The sequence below is a fragment of the Meriones unguiculatus genome, chromosome X, assembly GCF_030254825.1.
Source record: "Meriones unguiculatus strain TT.TT164.6M chromosome X, Bangor_MerUng_6.1, whole genome shotgun sequence".
In the NCBI taxonomy this organism is placed as follows: domain Eukaryota; kingdom Metazoa; phylum Chordata; class Mammalia; order Rodentia; family Muridae; genus Meriones; species Meriones unguiculatus.
In genome coordinates this window covers 89,927,373-89,954,745 of record NC_083369.1, presented here as the reverse complement: position 1 = coordinate 89,954,745, position 27,373 = coordinate 89,927,373, and the positions used below count along the sequence as shown (strand labels likewise).

Here is a 27,373-nt window from a genome sequence, read left to right as displayed (position 1 = left end):
GAGAGGTGACCAACAGTGATTGCTCCCTCCACTATGGAGGCAAACTCGGTACAAGGTAGGGCTGTTTGCTTGGGCAGCAGGCTAAGATCTTGGTTCCTGCCATCTCAAAGGGACATGATCAATCTGTCTCTGTTATGGGTTGCTCATGCATGGGTCTCTGTCATAGTTGCTATACCATCTAGCACTGCTGGAAAGGTGGGGAGGGATGATTAGAGCGAAACTACTCCCATGGAGAAACTCTCCAGTACAATTGTCTGAGAGAATTTTTTTTCTTACGGGAAAAATCATCGCCTTCACTGTCTGTGAGGAACATTGATTGGAACACAGGATTGTGTCAATTGTGTCAAAGGCCTCCTGCGGCCCTTAGGTAAGAAGAGCCGTATGGCTGATGCTCGTTCTGCTCTGTCTTGCGGTGCCTTTTAATTAGAACCTCAGAGGGTCAGATCTGGTGCAGCCTTTAGCAGAGATCAGCAGACCTGTCCATTTTGCTTTACAGATGGGGAAACTGGGAGTCAGAGGCAGGGGGGCAGGGCTGGGTCACCTGAATGGCAGACCTGAAATTCAAGCCCTTGCTCTGAAAAGCTTTCCTTATTGTGGGCCGTCCAGGCCCCAGCTCTCCCACATAGGCCTGGATGTGCCCTGCACACTCACTAGACCTGTACTTAACCTTGCTGAAGGCTACAGGATGCCCGGAAGGAGAAAATAGCCTCAGAGTCATAAATCAAAAGTCCGCTGCTTGTATGTGGCCTTGAGCAGACCCTTCTCTGGGCCACAGAGATTTCTAAAAATCTTAGAAAGATAATAGTTTTTTACCAGGCATGGTGATGTGTGCCTGTAAGCTCAGCCTAACAGTGAGTTTGAGGCCAACCTGAACTACATGAGACCCTCATTCCAAGCAAACAGACAGACCAAAAATTCTCTGTGAGTGTAACCCCTGATAGTGGACCACACATCCAAGAATATTTGGACAGCACAAATTGGTATTGATGGGTTTAAAAAATAACACAAATTTGGGTGGATGGGTAAGAAGGGATAGATCTGGGAAGAGTTATGTTAGAGATCAATATGATCAAAACACATCATATGAAATTCTCAACCGATAAGATTATTTAAAAGCAATTAAAAATACATCTTGACTTGGGCATGGTGGTACACACCTGTAATCCCAGTGCTCTGGAAGGCAGAAGCAGATAAGACAGATCTCTGTGAGTTAGAGGCCAGCCTGGTCTACGAAGTGAGTCCAGGATAGCCAAGGCTACACAGAGAAACCCTGTCTCAAATATATATAATCTTGGTTCTCTGCAGTGGCTCAGCATTAAAGCACTTGCTGTACAAGCCTGGAGATCCAGGCTAAATCCCTGGATTTTGGGTAAATATGAAAGGAGAGAACAAACTTCACAGAGTTGTCCTCTGCCCTCCATACCCACATCACAATAATCAAAATATTTTTAAATAACAGAAAATTTAATAAAATTTTATTATTTTAATAAATACTAAAATCATCCACTAGAAATATACACGTCAGTAGTTTTTAGCATTCACAGAATTGCACAGCCATCAGTAGGATCCAGTTTAAAATATTTTCATCATCTCCCAAAGAAATACCAAATACTACATTCATTAGAGTTATTCCTGATTTTCCTCCAGCCCTAGGACCTGATTTCTGAAGGGATGCTTACTATACAAGCTATAGATGTATTTTGAGGTGAAAGTCCAGCCATGTTGATGAAGATGTGCTAACTCAGCTTATTGGGACCTTATATCCAGAGACCCTACTAGTAAAAAAAAAAAAAAAAAAAAAACAGGGCAGGCCTGATGATCAAGCCCAAGGTTGGGCCTGGTAGTTGTGAGGCACTCAGAGCTGGTTTTCCATAAATATTTGAATAAACACATGAACCCACACCCTAAGATAAAAACCTAGACTTAACATTATGTGTAAGCTGAGAGTATCTGTATGTTTATGGGGCAGGGACCATGCCATGACTGCTCTAGGTCTAGAGCCCAAATCCTCTGGTAAGAGCAGGTCAGTGAAATGCAGAGGTTGAAAGCTTGAAGCAAGTCATTGAAGCACGCATATTGCCACCATTTTGATAGAGACTTGGTCTGGGAAGTTAAGGATTGGTTTATTAGAATGACCTCCAGTTGAAATTGAGGCATTAAGAGGTAAGGGTCCTCGACCTGAGCAGCTTCTGTAGAAAGGGCCCCTCAGACTCTGAGCCCTCAGTTTCAACAGATGGCCAGCAATATGCATAGAGGAAAGAGTATGGACTTTGAGATCAAGATCACATAAGCCTGGATTTGAGTTCTGTCTCTATTCTTTACAGGTAACGTGACCTTGGTCTTGTTACCCAATCTCTTCCTTCGGAGCTTTTCTCTAGTTTGTAAAGTGGATCTCCTAGTCAGGTTGGTAGTGCAGGCTTGTAATCCCAGCAGAGGCCAGAGGATCACCACCAGTTTGAGACTAGCCTGGATCCTGTAGTGCATTCGAGGCCAGGCATGCAGGGTCAGATCTTGTATACATAAATAAATAGAATTGTTAAAGTAAGATTATTACCAAAACAGATTTCACTAAAAGCAAAGTTCAAACAAAATAGCAGCTGAAAACATACTTGGATCCCAGCTCTAGCCCTAGCACTCTCTAGCTACCTTGTAAGAATGAAGGAGAAAAATATGAAACGAAACCTGGTTACAGTGGCACACACCTGTAATTCAAGCACTGGAGAGGCCAAGGCTGGAGGATCCTGAGTTCCAGAGCAACCTGAGCTACATAGGAGACCCTGTCTCATGAAATCAAGTACAGTCTGGCACGGTCAGCATGGTTTTAGTCTGAGCAGTTGGGAGGCAGATCTCTGTAAGTTTGAGGCCTTCCTGGTTTACATAGTGAGTCCCAAGCTAGCCAGGAGTACACAGTAAGACACTGTCTCAGAAACAAAAAGAGAGAAAGAGATAGACAGAGAGAGAGAGAGAGAGATAAAGACCAAGAGAGACCAAGTGCTGGGGACTTAACTGTGTGGTAGAGCACTTACTTGCCAAGCATGTGAAAGGCTCTGAGTTCAGTCTGAAGCACTGCAAAGTCAGGAAAAAGAATGAAAGGAGGCAATCTTCATAGACTGCTCAGTGTAACAGCAGCCCCACAGCTTATAGCTCAGAACTGTAAATCTCTACCACCTTCCCCTTGTGCTCCACCCTGTCATTCTATAATTTTAACTGTCTGACCCCTCTCCCCAGAAGCAGGGGTAATAACTTGAAGTGCTATCAGAGAGTTCAGAAGAAAATCTTGCCCACATTTAAACAAGCATCCACACCCCTCTGCCCATCCTCCAGTAAGCTATGACTGAGGCCACAATAGCCACACCCACCGCCCATGCCCCAGTACTTGCTCTGGTGCCAACTCCACAAGTGCTCTCCTTGAGCTGGCATCGACCTCAAGTGCTTCCACCACCCTCCACCCAGGCTTGATGTGCTTTCCAAACACGTGCCTCCAGCTTTGAGTCGGCTTGTAACCCAACCCTGGCCCTGGGTTTGCACTGCAGATGTAGGGAGAGACTGGTAGGAGCCCAGGTGCACATCCAGATGTTGCCTCTGAGGCTTTCTTGGCATCCCTGAGCCAGCTGTGAAGTAGTATTCACTGAAAAACACAGTAATGAAGAAGGAATTGGCCCCCTCAAGGACAATGAGGAAGTGTCTTGAGGGAATTGTTTGTGCTTGGTCTTGGGTAGTATATAGGGAAGAAAAGCAAGGGCCTGCTTTCTTTATAAATTATTTTAAAAATCGCACTTATCTGTTTATTTTAGCTTTTAATACTAAAAAGATTTATTTCTTTAATATGGATAAGTGTTTTGCATGTATGACTGTGTACTACTTGCTGACCTGGTATATGAAGAGGCCAGAAGAAGACATTGGGTCTCCTGGAACTGGAGTTACAGATGGTTGTAAACCGCGATGTGGGTGCTGAGAACCAAACCCATGTCCTCTACAGCCAGTACTCTTAACCTCTGAGTCATCTCTCCCATCCCTAGATTTAAACTTTCAAGTCTGTGTATATGTATGGGTTTGTGTGTGGGTATGTGCACATGAGTACTGGTACCTGTGGAGTGCAAATGTGTCAGATCCTCCTGGAACTGGTACTTATTTGTGAGCTGCTCAAATGGGAACTGGGACTCAAACTCTGGTCCTCTGCAAGGTCAGTACATGCTCTTAACCACCTGTTCATTCCATTTACTTTCTGTGTGATACATGTATGAATGTGTGTGGGCATGTGTGTGCCATGGTACACATGTGGAGATCAGAAGACAACTTACAAGAGTCAGGTTTTTTTACCATGTGGATTTCAGGGACTGAATTCAAGTTCTAAGTATTGGTGACAGCTGTCTTTACCTGCTGAACCCTCTCATGGATCCAAAGGACCCTACTCTTTTGACAAGAGGCCTGGCTGGGTAGAGTTCTTGGCCAACAGTGGAAGAAGATGGCCTGTCAGCTGAGTGGGGTTTCAGGATCTTCCCTTTGTGTGTTTTGCTGGTCACTGATAAGTTTTACCTCTAGGGGCCTCCAAAGCTTTTTTTCCAGCCACTTAAACCTCACTGAGCAATATTATCCTGGAGAAATTCAGGTAGCGGTGTCCATCTCCTGCTAGGCACTAAGATCAGGCACCAGTGTTTCCGGAACTATCGTACTGCAGTACTAGACTGGGTCCTGAAGGTCTGGCAGCTGTGTAGATTGCACGACCTTGGGCTGCTAATGTTTTTCTGACCCACAGCCTTGGGGATATCTCTTGGAGTGGGTCATAGGCTTAAAAGACTGGCTATTGCACCCAACCCTGCTACTAAGAGTACCACCTTGCATGGACTCCTGGGAGGCACTTAGGTGTAAGTTACCAGTAAAGCAGCAGCCACCATATAATTGTAGAGTTCACTGTTCCTTTCTTCAGAAAAGCTGCTGCCCTTTGACCCAAAGATAGTATATTTCTTCATCATCACCTCTGTTTACTGGCACTAAGGGCAAGCCCCTGACACATTATGAAGTCACATTGATTTCAGTGTCACCTGCTCTTCTAAATTAACCCAATCTCCAGTCCTTGGTCTGGTTTCCCCAGACCCTCTTGTTTCAACCTGTCCCTCCATCTGTAACCAACCTTCTTAGTCTCTACCAGGCAATGGCCTCAGCACTCAGAGTCCAGGTCTTCAAAGACCAGGCAGATCTCGGAAGAGTGCATCTAGGTAAAGGGATTCGAGGTGGTGGAAACAGCTGCCCCTTCATCAAGTAACACTTCTCTCTCTGGCCCCCTCCCACCACGAGGCTGGCTGGTGGACTTGCCGCTGGGCATCCCCTTGTGTAGACAGCTGTCTCCTCTGCTTTCCTGTGAGGGATCCTCCCCTCTGTGCACTTTCTGACCTGTGCAGAGCAGGGGCGGGGCTGCAAGGGCCACTAGGCCCTGAAGGGGAAACTGCTGAAACCCCTGGGACAGGAAGTGGTAGAGAGGGGCTGCTTCCTCTCACAGAGCAGGGGTGCGGTGAGAGCTGCCTGTGTCCTGGCCCCTGCCTGACTACTGTGAGCCCTGGGAGACTACGAAGAAGTGACAGTCCTTTTCCTTATCTCCTTTCTCTTTAAAAGAGGAGGCTCTCTGTGCAGCCCACTGGAGAAGGGAAGTGGGTAAAGGAGAGAGCTGCTTCAGAAGAGGCCATCATCACTTAGCAGGGAAAGGAATTAGGGCGGAAAGGAAAGGCAACGTAGGCAGGTGTGTATGGGGTAAATCACCCGGCCGCAGCGGCCAGCACAGCAGAAAAACAGTTGGGCAAAGGAACCTTTTGTACTGGAGTCCTTGTTCTGAGAGCAAATGATTAGGACCAAGGCTGCTTAGCAGCAGCAAGTTGAAAACCATGGATCTCTGACTTCTAGCTCAGAGAGAGTAATGGCTTCAGATCAGCCCTCTCCATCCCCTCACTGCAGCTGAGGAAACCAAGGCACACAAAGCAGAACTGTCTTGTTAGAGATCACCCCATGGGCAGATCCAAGGGCCAAGACTCAGACCTCTAACCCAGAGACTCTCTTTCTGATGAAAATCTGCTGAGTTTGTATTTAGCATCCCATACCTCCCCCAGGCACCTCCCCCACCAGGGTTCTGTGACATTCTTCTCTGAAATGAGCTTGGTGACTTTATGCACACTGAAGGGGGAGGTGGAGTGTTTAGTCCAGGGATCAAGATGTAAAGGTTTCTGTAAAGGACCACATGGCAAATATTTTATAGGCTTTGGGGGCCCATATGAATGGCAAAGGCAGCCACAGACACTGTGCAAACCAATAAACATGGCTGTGTTCTGATCATACTCTGTTGATGGGCATTGAAATTTGAATTTCATAACATTTTCCTGTGTCATAAAATTCCATTCTTGTGACAACTTCTTTGATATGTTTTTCAACTCCTACTCGGATCTAAGAAGTGAAGCTAGGCTGTGGACAACAGAGTATACCAGGTGGGGAGAAAGTAGGGAAGAATTCAGAAAGAATGTGACATTTGACTTAAATCTTGAAAGACTTGACGGAATTAAACCCACAGAAGTTGAGGAGAAACATGGCTGGCCTAAGGGACAGTGTGAACAAAGGTGTGGAAGTGGGGAGTCACTGTGAAAATTAAATGTATTCTACACATGTGTGGCTTCATTGTTATTTGCTAGCCACTGTTGCTCATTTTTATTTTTGAGACAAGGTCTCACTGTGTAGCCCTGGCTGGCCTGGAATGCCCTATGTAAACCAGGCTAGGTATCAAACACACAGAGATCTGCCTTGCCCCAAGAGACTTCGAATGCTGGAGTTAAAGACTCCACCAATGATGCCACTGCTGTTGTTTTTAACAGAGGAAAGGGTTAACTTTGCTGAGGATGCAGAGAGAGGAGGAGAGAAGGAAGGTTAAATCAGTGAGAACTTGAATAAGTCACTCCACCACCCCCTGGGAACTCAGGTAAGAGAGACAAGGGTGATCTTTTACATTCCTTTTAACTTTCTGGTTTCAGACGTTTCAATAGTGTGTGGAAAGAACAGGCAAAACCCGGGGTAGGTGTTCTCCAATACTTCTGGAGCCAAGGCTGCCTGTCTCTGGTCTGGCCAGGCACCACTGGGTTGTTTTCTACCTCAGCCTTTTTGGCTTCATCCTTTTTGTGTAGGCAATCTAGTACACTGCCCTTCCACCTGGATTCCTGCACTCCATGCTTCACTGGGAGGAATACTCATCACAGCCCCTGCTACTCAGGATCCCAGGGCTGAGCAAGGAGCCTCCATATCAGTTCCTAGGCCACACACTGCCAGGGGCATTGACAAAGAGCACTGTTCCTTCAGTAAAAAGTTATCTGACTTAATATCCTTTCATGCTGAGTCACAGATTACCCCAGCTTCTAAAAAATCCATTAATGAATTTAGTCTTTGGTCCATGTTTCTCTTCCTCCTTTCCTACCCCCTATAGGCATAGGTTAGGACTAGACAAGATAGACTCTCAGAGGTAGTGTGATACCCCAGCATAAGTGGAAGCCAAAGCAGGATGATGGTGAGTTTGCAGCCTGGCCTCCATAGAGAAGCTCTGAGTCAAAAAACAAACAAAAAGACAGAAGTTTCGGAAATGTCCATCTGTATCTTTTCTCCCATTAACTCTGGTGTTTTTAAAAATGATCCCTGCTTCAAAGGGCCCAGGCTAAATTTCTTGTCCAGCCTTATTTCTTACTCTGATCACATCTTTTAATATTTTTGTTATTGTCATTGTTATTACTGTGTGAACATGTATGTTCTGGTGTGCACGTGCCATGGCACATGTATGAAGGTCAGAGGACAACTTTTGGAAGTCAGTTTTCTCTTTCCATTATGAGTTTCATGAGTGAAACACAGACTTTTGTGGCTCTTGGATCCATCTCCTGGGTTCAGTTGCCCGACCTGGTCAACTTCCATCTCCCCCACTCAGGGGCTTTTTTGTAACCAGATCAAACTACTCTTCCTAAGGAATTGCTTTTCCATGCCCTGCCTTTCTTCAGGGGTCAGCCGGATGTCCCAGTTCAGATTCCACTGTCTGTATTTAGCTTTTATTGACCTACCCAATCCCCAACAAATCTTCCTCTCTGCTCCCAGGTCAAACTATTTACCTTTCTTCACCATGTTTTTTTTTTTTTTTTAATTGATCGGTTGATTTGTTTTTTTCAAAACAAGGTTTCTTCTATGTGTAGCCCTGGCTGTCCTGGAACTCTCTCTCTTGTAAAGTAGGCTGGTCTTGAACTCACAGAGATCCGCCTGCCTCTGCCTCCCAAGTGCTGGGATTAAAGGTGTGTACCACCACCACCCAGCTAGACCATAAATTTTATTTATTTATTTTTTATTTAGGGGTAGACAAGGTCTTGCTAATGTTTCTGAACTCCACTCAGATCTTCCCCCCTCAGTTTCCCAAGTAGCAGGAACCACAGTGTGTCACTGTGCCTGGCTTTTCCATGAATTTAGTAGTTACTGGTTGTGGCCTGTCAGCCTTCATTCATTTCATCCCACTATGTCCATTTCCCTTCCTTCCTCTTTATCTAGGTAAAACATTCAGAGTTCTTGGCAAGCAGAATGACCAAGCCTAACAAATAATAAATCAGACCAGGAGATTGAAAAATATGTTTAGAGCCATGTGTGGTAGCTCATGTCTGCGATCCTAGTACTCAGGAAGCTGAAGCTTGGTGATTGATTTGAATATGAAGCCAACCTGTGCTACACAGTGATACCTCTTCTTAAAAATTCAAAAGAATGGGAGGGGGAAAAAAGAGAAAGAAAGCGGAGAAGAGGTGTGTGTTGGGGAATGTCAGATTGCTTTGGGGCTCACCAGGGAGCTTTTGCCTACATTAATTCATTTCGCCCTTGGCAAGAGCCCCTAGGACTAGTTAGTGGGCCCATTTTGCATAGGGTAATGACTTGCCTAAGTTCCAAGGCAGATCTAGGTCTTCTACCTGGAACATCCATGCTGTTAGGGTCTGCCGGGACCTCTGTTGCCCCTTCTAGGCTTAGGGTCTGTAGGGACCTCCATTGAACCTTCTAGGCTGTAACTGGCAACACATCCATGTTCAGGATCAGTAGCTACTGGGACCGAGTCTTGCTGTCTTCCTACAGTCTGTTTTTCCATCCTTGCCTCTTCTTCCCTGAGGCACTAGAGAGGAGGATGTGGTGGCCCCAGGGCCCTCCAGACAGCACTCAGTGAGATTTCTCAGAGTGTCTGAGGAAATCGGTTCCTTTTGTCAGGCTCCTCCCCCTGCCTCTCCCTTTCCTCTCCTACATTAGGGTTTCAGTAGTGCTTTTCTTGCTACATAACCACAACCCAAAGGGCTGGGCAGGGTGACACGGTTTGGGGCAAAACACTCCACCCCAGAGCCCCCAACCCAGGAGAGGAGTTTCTTCTCAGGCAACAACTGGAACCCTCCAACTCCCACAATCCTGACATCAGGAGAGATAATGGTGTGCCTGGACACCCTTGCCCTCTGGGATGTCACCCAAAGCTTTTGCTCTGTGTGACTGCTTTCTAGTGTTCTTACTTATTTTCTCCTTGGGTTTTCTTGTTTTGTTTTATTAATTCTCACATTATTTTTTATTGATTTGTTTTTGTTTGGTTTGGGGAAGGGTTTTTGTTGTTGTCGTTTTTTTGGCTTTAACTTGCTATGTAACCTAGTCCTTAAACTTCTGATCTTTCTATCTCAACCTTCCCTATGCAAGGATAACATGTGTCAACATGCCTTTTATGCAGTGCTGGGAATTATAACTCCAGCTTTTTTGTTTTGTTTTGGTAGCCCTGGCCTGAAAATCACTATGTAGACCTGGCTAGCCTGGAGATCCACCTACCTCTACCTCCCAAGTGCTGGGATTAAAGGTGTGTCTCACCATGCCCAGTTTAACACAGCTTGCATGCTAGGCAAACAAGGTACCAACTGAGCTACATCCCCAGCCTTAGATTTTTTTTAAGGTAAGGCCTTACTCTGTAGCACAGTTTAGCTTTGTACCCAGGATCCTCAAGACTCAGTCTCCTAAATTTAGGGATTAAAGGCATGCCCCACTACACCCAGTTTAGGAACCTGGATTTTTTCAAATAATAGAGAAACCTTAACCTTGCAAAACCTTTCCTCCTCCCCTTCCTGATTTCGTCTCCAGTGGAGGGGGCAGTGGACAGAAAGGAACAAAGGAGAAGGAGCTGACAACATAGCTGTGGCTGGAGCCACTTTACTGAGCACTTGCTCAAGAAAGAGGATTTGGTTGGCTGATTGAAGGCCAGCCTTAACGGGGACAAGGTTGTGGGTTTGAGTTCTGCAGATGGCTTAGTTCTACTCTATCTAGGATTGCACACTCCATTCCTAACTCTGGTCTTCTCGCTTTTAAATACAGGTCACTGGTCACATGGTATAGCAGGCGTGATCTCCATGCTTTTTTCTTTTTCTTTTTTACATAGAGGGGACAACTGTTCTGTTGCTGGGACAGCTTCCATTTTGTTTGTGGCTATTGGGGGAGGGGTGTTACAGGAGCGGGAAATGACATGAAGGAAATTGTCATTTCCTTTCCAAAGAATTCCAGAAAGGTTTCATGGAGAACGAGGTATTTCAGGAGTGACAGTTGGCTCTGAAAGGATGGGGAACTGGAGAATTATGCTGTGTGGCCCAGCTGACCATCTGGCCCCCATGTTTCTTGGCATGTGTGAAAATGCCATGGGTGTTACCAGTAATTCTGAGAGTCATTGACTCAGTTGATCAAGCCTAGATTTAAACTCCCTTGGTAGAGATTGTGGATGTGACTTTCCCATCAGAGCTGCCTCCTCTAGAGTGTACGCTAGATGCTGATTGATGTGTTCCAGTGACAGTTCCAGGAAGCTAGGGTCTGTATGTCTGAAGGGGGCCGAGTTGTGCTGATGCAGAATCATCCTAAACTACCTTATGCTGCTTTGGTTCTGAGGTGCACTCAGAATGGCAGAGCCAGAGGTGTGTATTTCCAGGCAGCCTGGCCTTTTTGCTCCCTCTTGTGGTACACACTTTTGCAGTGCACATCAGCTCTCAGTGTACCAACCAGGCATCATTTTCCATTCCAGTAATATAGACTTGGGAATAGACTTTACCTGGAGGCATTTGTGTCCTCTGACCTCCACTCAGCAATGCAGTGTCCAGAGGGACAATAGGCCATTGAAGCTGTGGCCTAGCCAAAGGTCTTTGAGAGGACTCTGGAGAGAAGAACCTTCCATGTGTTTCTCTCCCATAGGGTGTGCCTTCTATGGTGGTGGCTTCTTTGGTTTCAAGTTCCTGGGAGAAGGGGGTTATTTTGAGGGACTTGGGGAGAGTGAGTGAATATGCAAATGAGCCTTTCTCCACCTCTCACTTTCAAATCCTCAAACTTTTGAAGGGGGAGGGGGAAATTTCTGGACTGAAAATTTCCATGATAGGTTTCTTAGCCTTACCTAGAGAGTTGGGCAGCCACATCTCCTGCCTCCACTCCTTAGCTCCAGGCAGATGCAGATCTCTGGAGATAGTTCTCTAAGATCTCCCAACTAGATGGAGTTTAGATACCAATCATGCAGGTACATAGAAGAATGCTACTGGAATTACCACTGGTTTCAAACTCATTTTGATTTTCTACACTCATGGCTACAGACATTACAATCCAATACAGTGTTCCGGGGACTTTTCTTTCCCCTCACTTCTTTAGCAGAGTGGACCTAGGGTAGGGGATCACTCACCTGAGAACCCATAGGTTCTATACTTATGCTGGAGTTGGCTTTTTGTCTCTAGGAAGCACACAGTTAAATATCCTTGTTGACCAGCAGGCACCTGGCCTGCCTAGCCTCTGCCCCCATTTTCTCCACAGCATTTGTTTGGACTTGTCATTCTCACCAAGGCAGATCATGCTGCTTGCCCTGAAGGAGCTGGAGAAGGAACCTATGACTGAGCTTGTGGCTTTGCAAGCTGGCCAGACCAGGGCAGCCCTTTGACACATAGAGGCTGTCACGAACATGTCCCCACACATGCACACACCCCGAGCATGCACTTATATCTGTGGTCTGTTTGTATACTTACAGCAGACAGATAGTGTACCTGTGTAACTAACAATGTAAAAAAATAGTATCAATGTAACCTTTGTGTTTGCATATTTCTCCTCACACATTGTACATTTAGCTATATACGTCTCAAAATTATATCACAGATGCCTATAGACCAGTATCATCCATTTACTCATTTGTTTTTTGTTTTGGTCCTTCTTTCTTTTTTATTTTTGAAATTTATTTCTCTTGGTTTGGTTTTGTGTGTATTTCATGGGGGTAGTGTGTTCATGTGGGCGCACATATGTACTGATGCTAATCCACAAGTGTGTATATCATGCCTTTGGAAGTCTAGAGGTCAACCTCTCAGGAATTGTCCATCCACCTTGGTGTTTGTTTGAAAGAGGGTCTCTTGCTACCCTGGAGCTCACAGACTAGGCTAGCTAGCCACCAGGTCCCAGAAATCGTCCTGTCACACTGCCCCAGCCCTGGGAATAGAAGCATGCTTCAATTTGTCTGGATTTTTAACGTTTTTTTAGACATTGAACTCAGGTGGTCATGCTTTCAGGGAAAGTACTTTAAAGACTGAGCTGTCTCCCCAAGCCTGGTTTTTCTAGCTAAGGCTAGCGTCTAAACCATAGTGATCTATCCACCCCATCCTCATATACTGGGATTGCAGACACAAGCCACCATGCCCACTGCTGTTCCTTTTTTTTTCTTGTATTTATTCCATAAACCAAGCACAAGACAAGGTGTGTATGCTTTATCAATGACCCATAGTCATCCCTACTGTCAAGGAAGCCAGTGTCTGATAGGAGAGGTAAGGAAAATGCAAAGAGGTTCCCTAAGCAAATAGCAGCAGCAGAACTTTTGAAAGAGAAAACAAGACAAAGAAATGTGAAAGAAAGGGCTCCAGTAAATGACCTGGGGCAGCAGCAGATGCAGAAGTTTTGTGCTTAGACCAAGAAGGTTTATATGAAAGTAATCATCTTTCATTTGATTAGTATGAGAATGTTTCCCAAGGGCAGACAGACTGGGAAGGCAGGAGCTGCGGAATGCAGGCCTTGAGGGCACTTAGGCTGGGGGACCCAGACACAAACGGTCCTGCAAGGTCTTGCAGGCCACAGAGGGAAAGGGTCACATGCAGGTTTGGGTGGGGCAAGGTGGACTGACTCAACCAGAACAAGGCTGTTATAACTACCACTCTGAACTCCTCCACCCCTGCAGTTCCTCTGAAGATGGACCTAGCAGAGCTCGCTCTTCCATTCAAAGGGAGATTTGATTCTAATGGTTAAAGTTGAGCTGAGTAACTTCTCCAAGCTGTTTGATGGAGTAGGTGGAAAGGTGTGGGGGTGGAGACTGGGCAGGGCTAGGCCTGTGGGCTAACGGAAAGGAAGTGGGAGAGGCTTGGGTGTCTCCTGTGGAGGAGATCGGTCATCAGAGAGGTCACTTGTGGCACTCTTCTTTTACCCCTCTTTGGCCCCCATCTGAAGTTCCTCATTTATTTCCCAGCCAGGATAAGGTCTTGCCACCCTGGCACTACCGACAGAGTTTTTGGGAGTTGGGTTGTGTGCTCTCGAGGGTAGCCCGGGTTCTCCTGGCTATAGTGGTAGAATCAGTCTAACTGTAGTTATGCACACAATGAAAACACATCACACTTTCAAAGTAACCCAAAGGGCAAAAGACCTAGTACCTGGACAAGTGCAAAGGCCAGTGTGTTCCGGGTGGAATGGAGGGAGCCAGAAGATCAGGGCTTTGGGAGTTGTCCACGGGTGTGATCATCCTAGAAGTACCCTGGGGCTCTGGCAGCAGAGTAGTAGAGGCAAGGGAAAAAACAGGGAGCCTCAATTCCTTGCTAGCATAGGAAGCACTGGGGAAGTACCTCGTGTGGGCTTCAGCAGACTGAGATTTCCTGTAATATGAAGGATGAGCCAGCTATAGAGGATGAGAAAGGTTCTTCTGGCCCCTCCCCCAGCCAGAGCTCTGCTCACAAGTTCCCAGGGTGACAGTTCACTCTTGAAACTGAAAGCAAAGCTAAGCCAAGAACACAGAACTCCCATGCAGCACTGCACGGAGGTGGGCAGTGGGGGTAGGGTTGCTAATGAACATGCAAGGCTTATGACCTACGAGCCTTGACACCCCTCCCCTCACCCCAAGTGAGACATATCTTCCTCTGTAGACTGCTCCTCTGAGCCAGCTGGTCCTCACTTCTAAGATAAACTGAGTGCTCGAATACCCTGTGTCCCCTCAAACCTACACTTACATGAGGCTTTCTCAAGTCAGGATAGAGATTTTTTTTTCCTCCTACTGCCCAAAGCCAGGTCCCTTTCTACTATCTCTCTGCTGGAAGTCTGTCCAGGCACAGCAGATCCTCTCAGGTTCACCAGCTGATTTGACCACTGAGCTGATGGAAGTTGGCTTACTCATGCTCTCCATCTCTCCCTTCTCCTTAGGTTACTCTTGTGGTTGGCATAGCCCAGCATGCAGTCTTGAGCCTGGCATAGGCCACACCCACTCCGACTCTGGATAACCTTCACAGAAGCTCGGAGAAGGCACTAAATTGATCTTAAGGTATCTGAATAACATCTGTTCATCAGGAAACCACCAGAGCTCCAGGGACCCGGGGGAGTCTCACTGTCAGTTCTGGCAGAAACCAGTATGGCTATTGCCTTGCAGCCCAGTGATCTGGTCTTTGAGTTTGCAAGCAACGAGATGGATGATATCCACCAGGTATGGTTTCTGGGAATAAAACATTCAGTTAATATGGGCAATCATGGGGACATATACATGAACAGGGAGCATGTGAGTCCAGTGGGGCTTGACAGCTAGTCAGCAAATACCTAACAAGCACCTACTTTGTTAGAACACTGGGCCTGCCTGCCAGCCAACCTCTACACCAGCTACCCCTAAGAGTCTTTCAATGGTCCCTTAGGGAGCAGGTTGGTTACATGCCATTACGGCACATGTAGTCACTAAGCTAGCCAAGCAATTATTAAGCAAACTGGCTGAGCTATGAGTCAACTGGCAAATGGAACTAAACCGACGCTTACATACAACTGAACATAATGTAGGGTGTCTGCTACTTCTCTTCAGCCCCAGTGTCAGAGTAAGAAAACTGCTGAGACAACTACAGAGCAAAGAGAGCCCTGCCAGCAGGACTTAAAGTATGGAACTGGAGTCTTAGCATCTTCAGACTCATGGCTCTTGACAAGCTCATGGGCTCAGTCTTCTCAGCCTGAGGATTCAGTACATGCCAGAAATGGGGTCTTTGGGCAGGAGGAAGTTAGAAAACAGGATAGGATCAGATTATGGTATTCTGGTCCCCATTGCTATATCCCTTGTGTTGCAATGAAGTCAGGAGGACACATTTTCTCTGCTGCTAGATGTTCCACAACTTTCCACTCTGCTCTTTCACAAAAAGGAAAAAGATGAGGCAGGTGTGGAAGAAGGAAAGGGAGAGTAGAAATAAAAATTTCCGGGGTTTAATCTCAGCTGGAATACAATGTCACCTACCCAAGTCTTTCCTCTGTCCTATCTGGCTGCTATCTGCCAAAGCTTGTCCAAGAGAAGATCTAGCTAAGTATTTCCAAAACTGGCTCTCTTTATGGGCGGGTAGAAGACTCTTTTACTGGGTGTACCAAAGGCTGCCCTCTAGTGAGCCTCGAGCACATTGTACTTTCTGGATTGCTGGTTCTTGGACAAAATAACTCAGCATTGTCACCTGTTGTTGTCTCTTCTGGAATATTATATAGTCTTGTGGAAGGGATCAGATAAGAAGAGAAGAAAAGCTGAACCTTACCTGGATTCTTTCATTTGTTTCCAGTCCTCTCAGTAGCTATTCCATTTTTTTACACTCCCAAGCATCCCTCTCCACTCAGCACACAGCTTCTCCTCCAGTCTCTCATCTTTCACACCTATCAGATATAACACCTAGGGTGTCCCTAGTCCTTCTACCTTCTTACTTCAGAATAATATCTAATGCTTTCTCACAGGACAGTCTCTACCCAATGCTTTTCTGTTCTCATCTGCCTTTCCCTCTTCATGGAAAACAATCCTTGCTTTTAAATGTTACAAATATAAAAGAACTCATATATCATAGACAGACAGACAGACAGACAGACAGACAGACAGACAGACAGACAGATAGATAGATAGATAGATAGATAGATAGATAGATAGATAGATAGATAGATAGATAATAGGCAGACAGACAGACTAAAAAGGAACACAAATGTACTCAGGTTAAGAAGCAAAACATGGGGTTAAGTTCCCAGCACCCACATCTGGCTATAACTCCAGTTCCAATCAACTTTTTTTCTGACTTCTGTGGATATCAGACACACTCATGTGGTGCACGTAGATACATATAGGCAAAACACTGAAATTTTAAAAAGAAACAATATTTATCTCTCAGAAGATCCAGATACCTAATGATAACTTAATCTATGCCAGACCCTATTGTTATTGCATTATGTTTCTGATCTGTTTAAACAATCTATGGGATCAATAATATGAGTGTCCTGGTTTATGGACAAGGAAACTGATACACAGGAAGATTAGGAAACTACCTTAGTGTCACGGTGCTAGGAAACAGCAGACTTTAGTTTACAATCCAGGCAAACTGGTTCTAGATCAGTGCAATCTGATCAGATTTTATGGTATGCTAGCAGGTTCTATATTGGTGTAGTGCAGTAAAGGACCACTAGTCACATGCAGCTTCAGAGTACTTGCAAAGTGCCTGTACCCTCAGCCTTGCCATCAACCAATCACTTACCACTAGTGGCTCCTCATAGACTCAGCTCTCACCTCAGACCATGGACTAACTCAACAAATGAAAAAAAATGTTTGCTCAGGTTGGGGCTATATGTCAGTGGTAGAGTGCATGAGTAGAGTGCATGCTTAGCATGTGCAAGGCATTGAGCTCTATCTCCAGTACTGCATATACACGAAATACATGGCTAAGTGCAAGTCCTGCTGAGCTAAGCCATCTCTATTAATTAAGATCCCACTTAAAGCATCACCTAGGGGCTGGCAAGATACCTTAGCAATTAAAGGTGCTTACTGCAAAGCCTAATGATCTGAGTTCCATCGTCCAGAAGGGCCCACATGATGGAAGAAGAGAATCTAACATGTTGTCCTCTGATCAACTACCATACACATGCTGTGGTATGCCCCACCTCCAAAATGCATAAGATAAGAAATATATTTTTTTTAAAAAAACATCACCCAGTGAGGTTGGCCTTGCCATCTGGTAGGGTGGGCATCTCAGAAGAAGTAGGTGAGTAATGAGCCAGGATTTCTTTCTTCTCCATAGCTCGAAGACCCTTCAGTGTTTCCAGCTGTCATCGTGGAGCAGGTCCCTTATCCTGAATTACTGCATCTCTACTCAGGAATGGATTTGGATGAAGTCCACAATGGCATCATAAGGGACAGGACTTTGTGCATGGCACAGGATCAGATCCTAGAAGGCAGTATTTTGCTGACAGGTCTGTTCGTTTGCTGGTTGGGGAAGGTGTATGGCAGAGAAAGGACTTCTGCCTTCAGGGAACAGCACCCCATATAATGGCCAAGGTTTACCACAAAAGAGGAGGGAACCATCTTCATCCATTCAAAAAGTCCTCAGACAGGGTGGCACAAAGAGTAGAAACCAGTTTGGGGAGGGGGCATGGGTGAGAGGATCTCTGGTGTCTGCCCAGCTGTACCACAGAGTCTCACCTCAGGTGGTCCTCATTATTAACTGTTCTGAAGCCTGACTCTTCTTCCCTCCTCCTACTTCATGGAACCTGGAACCAGATGACAATGAGTCTACCTCTAATAACATGTCATCCACGGAAGTCCTATTCAATGTGGAAACTCCCAACGATGTCCTGGATGAGAAGCAGATCTGTAAGTTTGAACTTGAGTACCTAAAGTCAAGGTGATAAAATGTCCACATTGCATCTATTCACTGGATTTTCAGGCACATGTGCATTAGGTCTAGGTACTTTCCTCCATCAATGTACATGTGAAGTGACTCAAGCCTGGACTGACAAAAAAAGGTCAGGAAGACACTGGAGACCAGAAAAATGCTGGTATTATTTCACCAATTTTTAAACGGTAGGAAATATACATACAACAAACAGCTTAGTCATTTTGCAGGGTGCAACTCAGCAGTAGTAAGTGGTTTCACACTGCTGGGCAGCTATCTCCACCATCTTTACAGTCATTTCCATCCGATCAAACTGAATGAATTATCCATTCTATGTATTCAAAAATATTTTTATTAAATTTTAAATTATATTATGTGTGGGTGTATGTGGGGTGTGCACATGCCATGCTCAGAGGGCTACTTTGAGAAGTTGATTCTCTCCTCCCACCATGTGGGTCCTGGGGATCGAACTCAGGTCATAAGACTTGGCAGCAAGTGCCTTACCCACAGAACCATCTCACAGCACCTGTTGCCTGTTCTTGAAGGCCAGGTTCTAAGAGGGCATAGAAGCCTGTTGATCCTCCATTGCCCCAAGCTCCTTAGAAGAACCCCTAAGGCAGTTCTTCTCAGTTCCTTCTACAGAAGGTGCTCTGATGCTTTTTAGAGAATCTCCCACTCAGTTACCCTTGCCCAAGACAGCACTATGGTATAGTGAAGGCAAAATAAAAAAAAAAAAAATCTCTGAGGCTAAAAGACATTGCTCCCCAAACTTCTCACTAATATTCAACAAATATTGACTGAATGCCAACATGTACCACTGTTGCTGTGTGACCATGGCACATGACTTGCCATCTCTCAGTTTCCTTATCAAGAAAGCAGAGGAATTGGGATTAATGATTTCTGGAGTCCTTTTGAGTTGTCAGATGAGTGAATGACTAAATCATTCAAGTCCTTTATCTGAATGCAACCTGGACCTTCTCCACTACCAGTAGTGAGAGATAAATGTAGCCATTGTATGGGCCCAATCATGCCTATAGCATTGCAGATTTTTCCTCCTCTCTTGGGGCAAAACACCTGAGGCAACATTAGGTGTATCTTATGTCTGGAGCTATGGACAATGGCATTCCCACCCTCCCCAGTGCTGACAAATTTACTCTGGAACCACAGCACCAGTGATAAGAGGAGGGCTACTCTTGCTGTTGGCTCTGCCCACCACAGCCCTTTCTTCTTGCAGTCAGCACTCCGGAAATGCTTCCAGACTCAGACTCTGTTCAGACCATCAGTCTCCCCAACTTCCTGTTTTCTGCCACTGAACCTGATGACCAGAACAAGACAAATGATACTGGTAACCAGAAGGAGCATTCTCTGGAGGAGAGGGTCTCCAGAGAGGAAAATCCTAAGAAGCTTGAGAAGCCAAGAAAGAGAAGTAAGGATGGGAGGTGTATCTTTGCTGCATCTTTGGTGGGGAAAGCCTTGGTGATGGAATAGGCTCAGAGATGCATTAAGAAATAACTCTTTGGCCCAGCAGTAAGTCTTGGCTTTAATGGGTGTCCTTCCCAAAGCCTGGCCTTTCTCTCATGCTGCTCCTATCTGTCCTGCACATTCATAAACTCCTCTAGCAATGCCAGTAGTCCAAGTTGATTGGATCCTAGGGTGGGTGTTGGGATTCCATGCCTAGACTCCTAGCTAGTTTCTAGACTTTGGGGACCTTCCCTTATAAAAATGAATCATGCTGTGTGCTTATCTAGCTTCTATTACACTTATGAAAGAGGCCATCTATGCAAGGACTTTGGGCTTTCCCAAGCCCCTTTGTTATTGATTTACTTAGGGGAATGGCTGCTTGATGTTACCTCACCAGTATGCCTACTCCTCTGTCTGTATCACACTGACCTGTACCACAGCAACACCTTTAAGCTGTCTGTCATTTCAAAAAAATAAGGTCAGGAATTTCTGGCCTAGCTGCTCTTCTGAACTTTGTAATCTAAAGGTCTCTTGTTTGCAAATCTTGCATCTCCTCATGTGGTAGCCTTGATATGGTGCAGATACCTCTTGGCTGTTGCTATGGAGAAAGATTGAACCCCTATCCTTAGTGATCTGGCTTGCCTGTGGTGATTGGTCTTGTTCCATCCAGCTTGCCCAACTAACTTTGACCTCAGCTTTCGTTTTACCCACTTTATAGACCGAAAGACAAAGCACAGCCGAAGTACCTCACCTGTCACTGACCCCAGTGTCCCCATACGGAAGAAATCCAAGGATGGCAAAGGTATAGCTGGGGCTCAGGTGAGGTGGGTAGGGTGCCCCTTAATTTCAGAGTCCTGAGTGGCTCCTCACTGCCTACCTCTCTGCAGGTAGCAACATTTATCTGTGGGAGTTCCTGCTGGCCCTTCTGCAAGACAGAAACACCTGCCCCAAGTACATCAAGTGGACCCAGAGAGAAAAAGGCATCTTCAAGTTGGTGGACTCCAAGGCTGTGTCCAAGCTGTGGGGCAAGCAGAAAAACAAGCCTGACATGAACTATGAGACCATGGGGCGGGCCCTAAGGTAGGAGCTACTGGGACACAGAATTTCTGCCCCGAGGGATCACTAAGACCTTTCTATGGCTTTCCCACTTGGAGAAAGGCCTGACCAGTCCCCTCTAGGAAGTGGATCTAACACCGCCCTTTTCTTCTTCACACTTCCTCTTGCTTCTCTGTATTGAAAGGGTAGTTTAGCTCCACATACAGCCAATCTCTACAAAGGGCTTTCACTACATTTTGGAAGCCAGAGATGGCCTTAAGTTGTCCCAGAGATGTGTCTTCAGGCCAATTGTTGGGCCTCTACCATCCATGTCTTCACTCATTTCTACTCTTCAGTTACTCACTGTCCTCAGCCCCAAAGTAGTATGGGGGTTGGCATGGAAGACCCCTTTTTGGACACTTGTTATATTGTAGAAACTTTAAAATGTCTTAAAAGGCCCTTTTTGCCCAAGAGTTGGCTATTTCCCACCCCAACCCCCCTCTCTTGGACTGCCCCAGCCCAGACTGCCTGAGTCCCATGCTTGCCCTGCCTTAGAGAGTAGCATGTGCGACAGATGGAGAGAAAAGGCCTCCTTACTCAACCTCTAGTAAACTTACTAATCTCCTTCTTGTCCCTCCAGATATTACTACCAGAGAGGAATCCTGGCTAAAGTGGAAGGGCAGAGATTGGTATACCAGTTTAAGGAGATGCCTAAGGACTTGGTGGTGATTGAGGATGAGGAGGAGAGTACTGAAACACCGGAAGCACTTCCGCAGGCCTCCACACCCTCTACCAGTACCATCCGGAAAGCCAGCTCCAGGGTCGTAACCAAAACTTCCCTCCAGGACAAGGGTACCCCTTCCCTGGAGAAAGCAACGGTTCAACACACAGGTCTCCAGCCATCTGCAAGTCTCGAGTTAGGACTGTCTGTGGATGAGGAGGTCCCCACTACCTCCACCATGCTTGTCACTCCGCTACAGAGCCAGGCCAAGCTCACCAAAACTGTGAGGTAAGGGCATCATAGTAATTGGAGTCTTTCTTTAGTCCCTCCTGTTGGGTGTAGGGGGTCAGTTGTCAATTTCTGGCAAAGCTCTGTTGTTTCCAGTTTTGTGGGATCTTTATAGAACTCTCTGAGAAGCAAGCAGGGCAATTGTTGCTCAAGAGAGGAAAGATGGGGCTGGAAGGATGACTCAGCGGCTAAGAGCATAAATTGCTCATGCAGAGGACCCAGGTTTGGTTCCCAGCACATAAATTGGGCAGCTCACCACCACCTGTAACTCCAGCTCCAGAGGATCTGGCAGCATCTTCTGGATACAATAGACATGTGGCCTGTGAGTGTGCCCATGTGCGCACATCACACATCACACATCATAGAGAAAGAAATAAAAATAAATGTTACCAAAATAAAATCTGGAAAAATGGAATTAAAAAAATAAATCTTTTTTAAAAAGAGAAACATGACTTGCCTGAGGTCACATACCACAGTAATCCAAAGCCATCCCTTCACTTGGGGAGGTAAGGATGCTTCTGCTTTAAGATTTAGCTGTTCCTGTGACACCAGAATGTGTCCTCAGGAGCCAGCTGGCCCCTAGTGGTATCTAGCCCCATGCCATTAAGTCTCTTTTACTTGACAGCAGAGTATTTTGCAGACATAACTCTTTCTTCCAGTCCTCTTGGGAAGCACTCACTACTTTGGTGCTCAGGGGCCTGCGGTTTCCTCTGAAAAGGTTGGATTTGGGGTCATGTCTCCACCTGCTACATTGATTTGGGTCATAGGGACATTCTTCAGAGAAGGGGAAGCAGTAGATTTGAATGGTGAGGAGCATGAGCTCTAGGCTTCACAAGACCTGCATGCAAAGTCCCTGCTCCAATCTTTACTAGCTTCATGGGCTTGTGGGTTGTGAGCTGTGTGCCTCAGTTTCCTCAAAATGTATAATTCAATGATGTTTGTTCAGTTCATGGGCAGTTTTGATGTTTGAACAGTGTCCGTCTTCTAGAATAATCTCAGATTTCTACAGATTAATAAATATTAGAACAATAAAAACACAGCATACCTATAACTCTGTTCCCCTTGTGCCCTCCTTCCTAGCCATTTGGGGTACCTCCTGCCTTAACCAGCTCTATTTTCTGTCTCTTCTCAGTACTTCTTCAGTGCCCAGTAACATCCACCTAGGAGTAACCCCGGTGGGGCCGGGCTCCACTGTCACTCTGCAGACCATCCCTCTGACTACGGTGCTGACCAATGGGCCTCCTGCCAGTACTACTGCTCCCACTCAACTCGTTCTCCAGAGTGTTCCACAGGTGTCAACATTCAAGGACACGATCACTTTGCAGGCTTCCTTCCCCCTCAAAACCAGTTTCCAGGAGAACCAGGTGTCAACCCAAGGGACCCCATTGATCCTCAGTGGCCTCTCCCAACTTCTGGCTGGGGCTAACCCTTCGAGCAACCCAGTACCATCTCAGGTCTTAGGTGCTGGGTCAGCAGGGCCTAGCTCTCAACCCCCTGGGACTGTCATTGCTGCCTTCATCAGGACTGCTGGTGGTACATCAGTGTCTGGGGTAAAGGAGGGGCCCTTTAGGTCTTCGTCATATGTGCAGGGTGTGGTTACAGGCCCCCCTGTGGAGGGGCTGTTCTTTCCTGAAGAGACCCTGAGAGAGCTCCTGAGAGATCAGGCTCATCTTCAGCCACTTCAGAGTCAGGTGCTTTCAAGGGGTTCCCATAACCTGAGCCTTGTGGGGAACCAGACTTTATCTTCCCCCAGCCATCCCACTGTTGGGCTAACCCCAGTGGCTGAACTTGAGCTCTCATCAGGCTCAGGGTCCCCATTTGTATCTGAGCCTAGTGTGACCACATCTGGGAGCTTGCCGACCAGCTCCCCAACCCCAGCAGCCCCTTTCTCTCCATTCAATCCCACTTCCCTCAATAAGATGGAGCCCCATGACATATAAACAAAGGGAACAAAAGTATGGCTCACTAGGCAAAATTGTGAATTATTTTCATGTGGACTTAAGTAGTATACCTGTCCTTACATTTAGTGGGGTGTGATACATTTGAGTCTAAGTCCCCCAGGCCTGTTTGGGATCACCATGATAAAATTATGCCCAGCTCAAGCATTTCTGGCATTAGACCATAGCCTCCGAGAGCACGAGGGAGTAGATATGCTCTTGGAAGGATAATTGGCTAACTTGGTGATGGAGGGAAACCCACAGTCTGGAAGCAGCTTATGGCCAGAGTTGGTCAGAGGCTTCACGAGAAGAGTTAAGTCTGGTCATACTTTGTTATCCATATTCTTTACACAGGGAACTTCCCATCCCATATGTGAATACCTTCAGATGTATTTGTGTGCATTTGTGGGTCTGTAGCTTCATTTATTTTGGGAGGACAGGATGTGGATGTCAGGTCTTTTAAGTTGTGTGTGTGTGTGTGTGTATGTGTGTGTGTGTGTCCCAGCCCATTCCTAGGTCAGCCACAGACATGAGGCAGTTTTAAGAGAAAGCACTCTCTCTCTCTCTCTATCTCTATCTCTTGCCAGCCACAGTGCCATTCTGAGACTAGAAGCTACCAGTTGGATGCCACGCCCCACACCCAAGTCTGGAGAGATGTCACAAAGCTGGAACAGGTCTAGGTAGGAGGGCTTCAATGAGTGCACATGGTGAGAGGACATTACTAAGGGACCAGAGGCCACTAATGTTAAAACCATAATGGGAGGGAAAAGGAGCACACTTAGCCCTGGGATCAATTGCTTGACATAGTCACCTTGCCATCAAGCTAGAACCTGAAGTACTTTGCTAAAGGTTTTGAAGCAAAGCACTTTCCTGTAGTTAGCCCCAATTATGAAGTCCCTAGCCAGGCCTAAGCAGATCGAAAGTTTGTGGCCAGGGCTTTTGGCTGTTGTTGAAAAATCAGCCCTATGCTTACAATAGTCTTTTTTGACACAGTGCTCTTCTTTTCCTATCTTGAGTTCCCTTTTCATTCTGTTTGTCCTGAAGTATTCCACCTGCCATGAATTGCTGAGGCTACTTCAGTGGCAACCCAGCTCTAGCCATAAAATCTTGCCCTCTCTCCCACCCTTTCCCTCTCACAGTGACTATGAAAGACTTTAGGTGGACCATTGCTTTTCATTTCCAGCTACCACCTAACCCAATTCGTTCTTGACCAAGATCAGGAGTGAACACACATGAGTTCTTACAGCTTCTGTCAGCACACAACTCCTCGATTCTCTCTTTTATGTTTATGCAAAGGGTTCTCCTAATCTCTCTTAGCCAGTCTCTCAGCTGAGGGTCCCCATCACCCTTCATTGAATCTGCATGCCTCTATTCTACCAGGTTTAGTGGTAATGCTTAGAGATGGCAGGCCCAGAAGCAAGTCTAGCCTCCGGTAAATTTGGTTAATGTGAATCAGTGCTCCAGGACCTTCACTATGTCCTCTGTGCCAAAGCACCCACTTGAACTAACTACCTCCCTGGCTGGTCATCATCATTCTCCCTTACTGTTCTCTCTCCTTTCCTGGGTGAAGGAACCATCTGTTGCTATGCAGGTGCATTTGCGACATTCTCAGCAATTGGCACTGAAATGTCTGTTTTAAGAAAATCAGCTTGTGATGACAATATCTTGATGGCTAGAAGGAAGCATCTTGAGAAAAGGTTACCACTGTTGTTGCTGTTAGTGTTGCTGTTGTTGTATTTGGGTTTTGGTATCGTTTTTTGAGATTCTCATTTAGCCCTTGTTGGCTCTGAATTTGCTATGTTGGTGAAGATGACCAATTTGCATATGGTTCATCTCTGGTTCTCTTGACCCCACTTTGCAAGTGCTAGAATTTCTGGTGTGTATCACCATGCCCAGTTCATGTTGTTCTGTGGATCAAACCGAGGACTTTGTGCAGGCTAGACAAGCACTCTTATCAACTGAGCTACATCCTCAGCTCAACCAGTTTTAATGAGCACAAAGGCACAGTGTGAGTTGAGATGGCCCTGCATCAACCTGGAATCTAATATCTGCATACACTTCCTAACCCCAAGGAAATTATACTAAGGCTGTCAGCACTTCTGTAGTCAACTCATCTTCTCCATGGTTCTCAGTCCTTGTTAGCCAACACTTGCTGTGTCCTTCTATACCTATTGTGCTTTCTGTTTCCTGTGTGGGCTCCTTATCATCTCTTTATGTCTGGGTGTTCTCCAGGGTCCCACTATGATCATGGGCCAGTTCTTTGAGATAAGTTAAATCCAGAACCTGCTTCTTTTAAATACCTTGCTAGCTCTAGTGATCTGCTTCTATTAATGATGCCACCATTTTCCTGACCTTTTAGACTGGAAATCTCAGAGCTATCTGGTTGCTATATGTTCTTGAGCCTGCCCCTCTTCCTCATATCCTGACATCTGGCCTGTCTTCATTCCCAGAGCCTCCAGCCTAACTCATGCTACTCAGCTTCCTCTTTCCCAATATACGTCAGTACCCTGTCCATTGTGACTTCTTAGCACTTCCTATCTGGCAGACCACTTTCTCTGTCATTCCTCTGTTAAAAACCCTTCAGTGAGTCCTTGCCTGCACGTAGGGCCAGTTAGTAAAATATTCATCCTTCATTCTTTTCTAGAGACCTAGCAATAACCTTTTAGTTTTTAAATAAGGACACTGCCCAAGGGGCCCTGAAGGAAGTGGGGAGCACTTGGAGAGCTGTGAGCAGTAATTCTAGAAAGATCTGAAGTTTGGTATCAGCCCCACCAGGAAACAGCTCCAACTCGGTGGCCCTTCCCTATTGGGTCCTGTCAATTTTTTCCACCCCACCCCACTCCAAGGTACTATACTCTGAAAGGATCGTATTTGGACTTGTTCCTGACATAAATTCCCACCTGTGCCTTTTCTTTTCTGGGTTCTGTTCAGCCAAAATGCTCTATCCTCTTACTAACAACTAAAAATTGTGTCTTTAGATTGAATTTAGCAGAAACAGCCAGTTTCTAAGTTTAATTCTTAAACTTGTAACTGCCACATGATGGACAGGTAATTATAAACAGCCTGTGACATCTCTATTGTAATCACAAACTGTTACTTAGACCTTAAGTGTAGATCTGTACCTTGAGGGGTAGGCATCACTGTGTCACCCACAAAACTGGGCACACATTGACGCAAATGCGCATCAATGACTAGTTACTGATTGATCTGATGGGAGCTGGGTACCAAAATTTGAGACAGGTGATCTCTCTGTCCTCCTCTCTTCTCAGGCAGTTACCCCAGGTGCTTAAATGCCCAGGGCATGCCATTCCTGTCCCAGTGTCCCCACGGTACACCTCGTTCCCTGCTTAACACCCAGGATATGTATTACTTTGAACATCCTCTAATCCTAAAAGATGCCTTCCTGTCCCATTTCTTTCCTGCACAGCGTGTTAAACTAGGTAACCAGTTAACTGACCCTGCTGACAAGAGTTATGGAAGAGGTTAGAGGAGAACCTCAGGAGACAGATTTACTCTAACCAGAGGCAGGTGGCAGCAATACCCCTGCTTTTGTGATGCCAAATGGAGTCAGGAGTCAAGTGATGATCCACACCTTCCTGCGGGATATGTGATTCCCTCTCCCTGGCTCCCACAGCACTTTGTATATACCTCTTACTGTAGCACATTGTATGTAGTTCATTGATTGTGTTTATATTTCCCCTCCAATAGACTGTGAGCTCCTCAAGAGCAGGGGCTGTGTGCTAGTCAGTGATGTATCCCCAGCACCTAGCCACAGTGCCTGACACACAGTAGGTGCTCAATAAATGTTTATTGAAAGGATGAATGAGTCCAGATTCCAATTGTGGGACCTTCTGCCATATGTGGCAGTAGGAAGAGGACAAGCTGGTCATTCCATACTCGGTAGCTATCACTTGTTTTTGCTGTTTTGGTGTCATTTTTTGGTGGTGTTGGGGACAATCTCATGTAGCCCAGGCTGACTATGTGACCAAGAATAACCTCCCCCATTCTGAGAT

The 27,373-nt window shown here is 46.0% G+C and overlaps 1 protein-coding gene across 9 annotated transcripts in view; it reads left to right on the top strand.

The window, feature by feature from the left end:
* Elf4 (E74 like ETS transcription factor 4) overlaps positions 1 to 27,179 on the top strand; it is a 40,628-nt gene extending 13,449 nt beyond the window's left edge. For 2 of the 9 annotated variants that reach the window (XR_009588439.1, XR_009588440.1), the window contains exons 2-11: positions 6,852 to 6,955; positions 14,464 to 14,740; positions 17,325 to 17,496; positions 17,804 to 17,896; positions 19,153 to 19,344; positions 20,098 to 20,181; positions 20,267 to 20,459; positions 21,055 to 21,423; positions 22,556 to 24,040; positions 26,788 to 26,842. Coding sequence is in view for 5 of the 9 variants with exons in the window: in XM_060375116.1 (XP_060231099.1) it covers positions 14,669 to 14,740; positions 17,325 to 17,496; positions 17,804 to 17,896; positions 19,153 to 19,344; positions 20,098 to 20,181; positions 20,267 to 20,459; positions 21,055 to 21,423; positions 22,556 to 22,787; positions 23,948 to 24,040 (1,500 nt within the window). In the remaining 4 variants the exon portion in view is untranslated. Of the gene's footprint in view, positions 1 to 6,851; positions 6,956 to 14,463; positions 14,741 to 17,324; positions 17,497 to 17,803; positions 17,897 to 19,152; positions 19,345 to 20,097; positions 20,182 to 20,266; positions 20,460 to 21,054; positions 21,424 to 22,555; positions 24,068 to 26,787 lie in introns of all 9 variants that reach the window. The other 7 variants (XR_009588438.1, XR_009588441.1, XM_060375119.1 and 4 more) reach the window with 6 other exon arrangements.
* Positions 27,180 to 27,373: the final 194 nt, after the last annotated feature.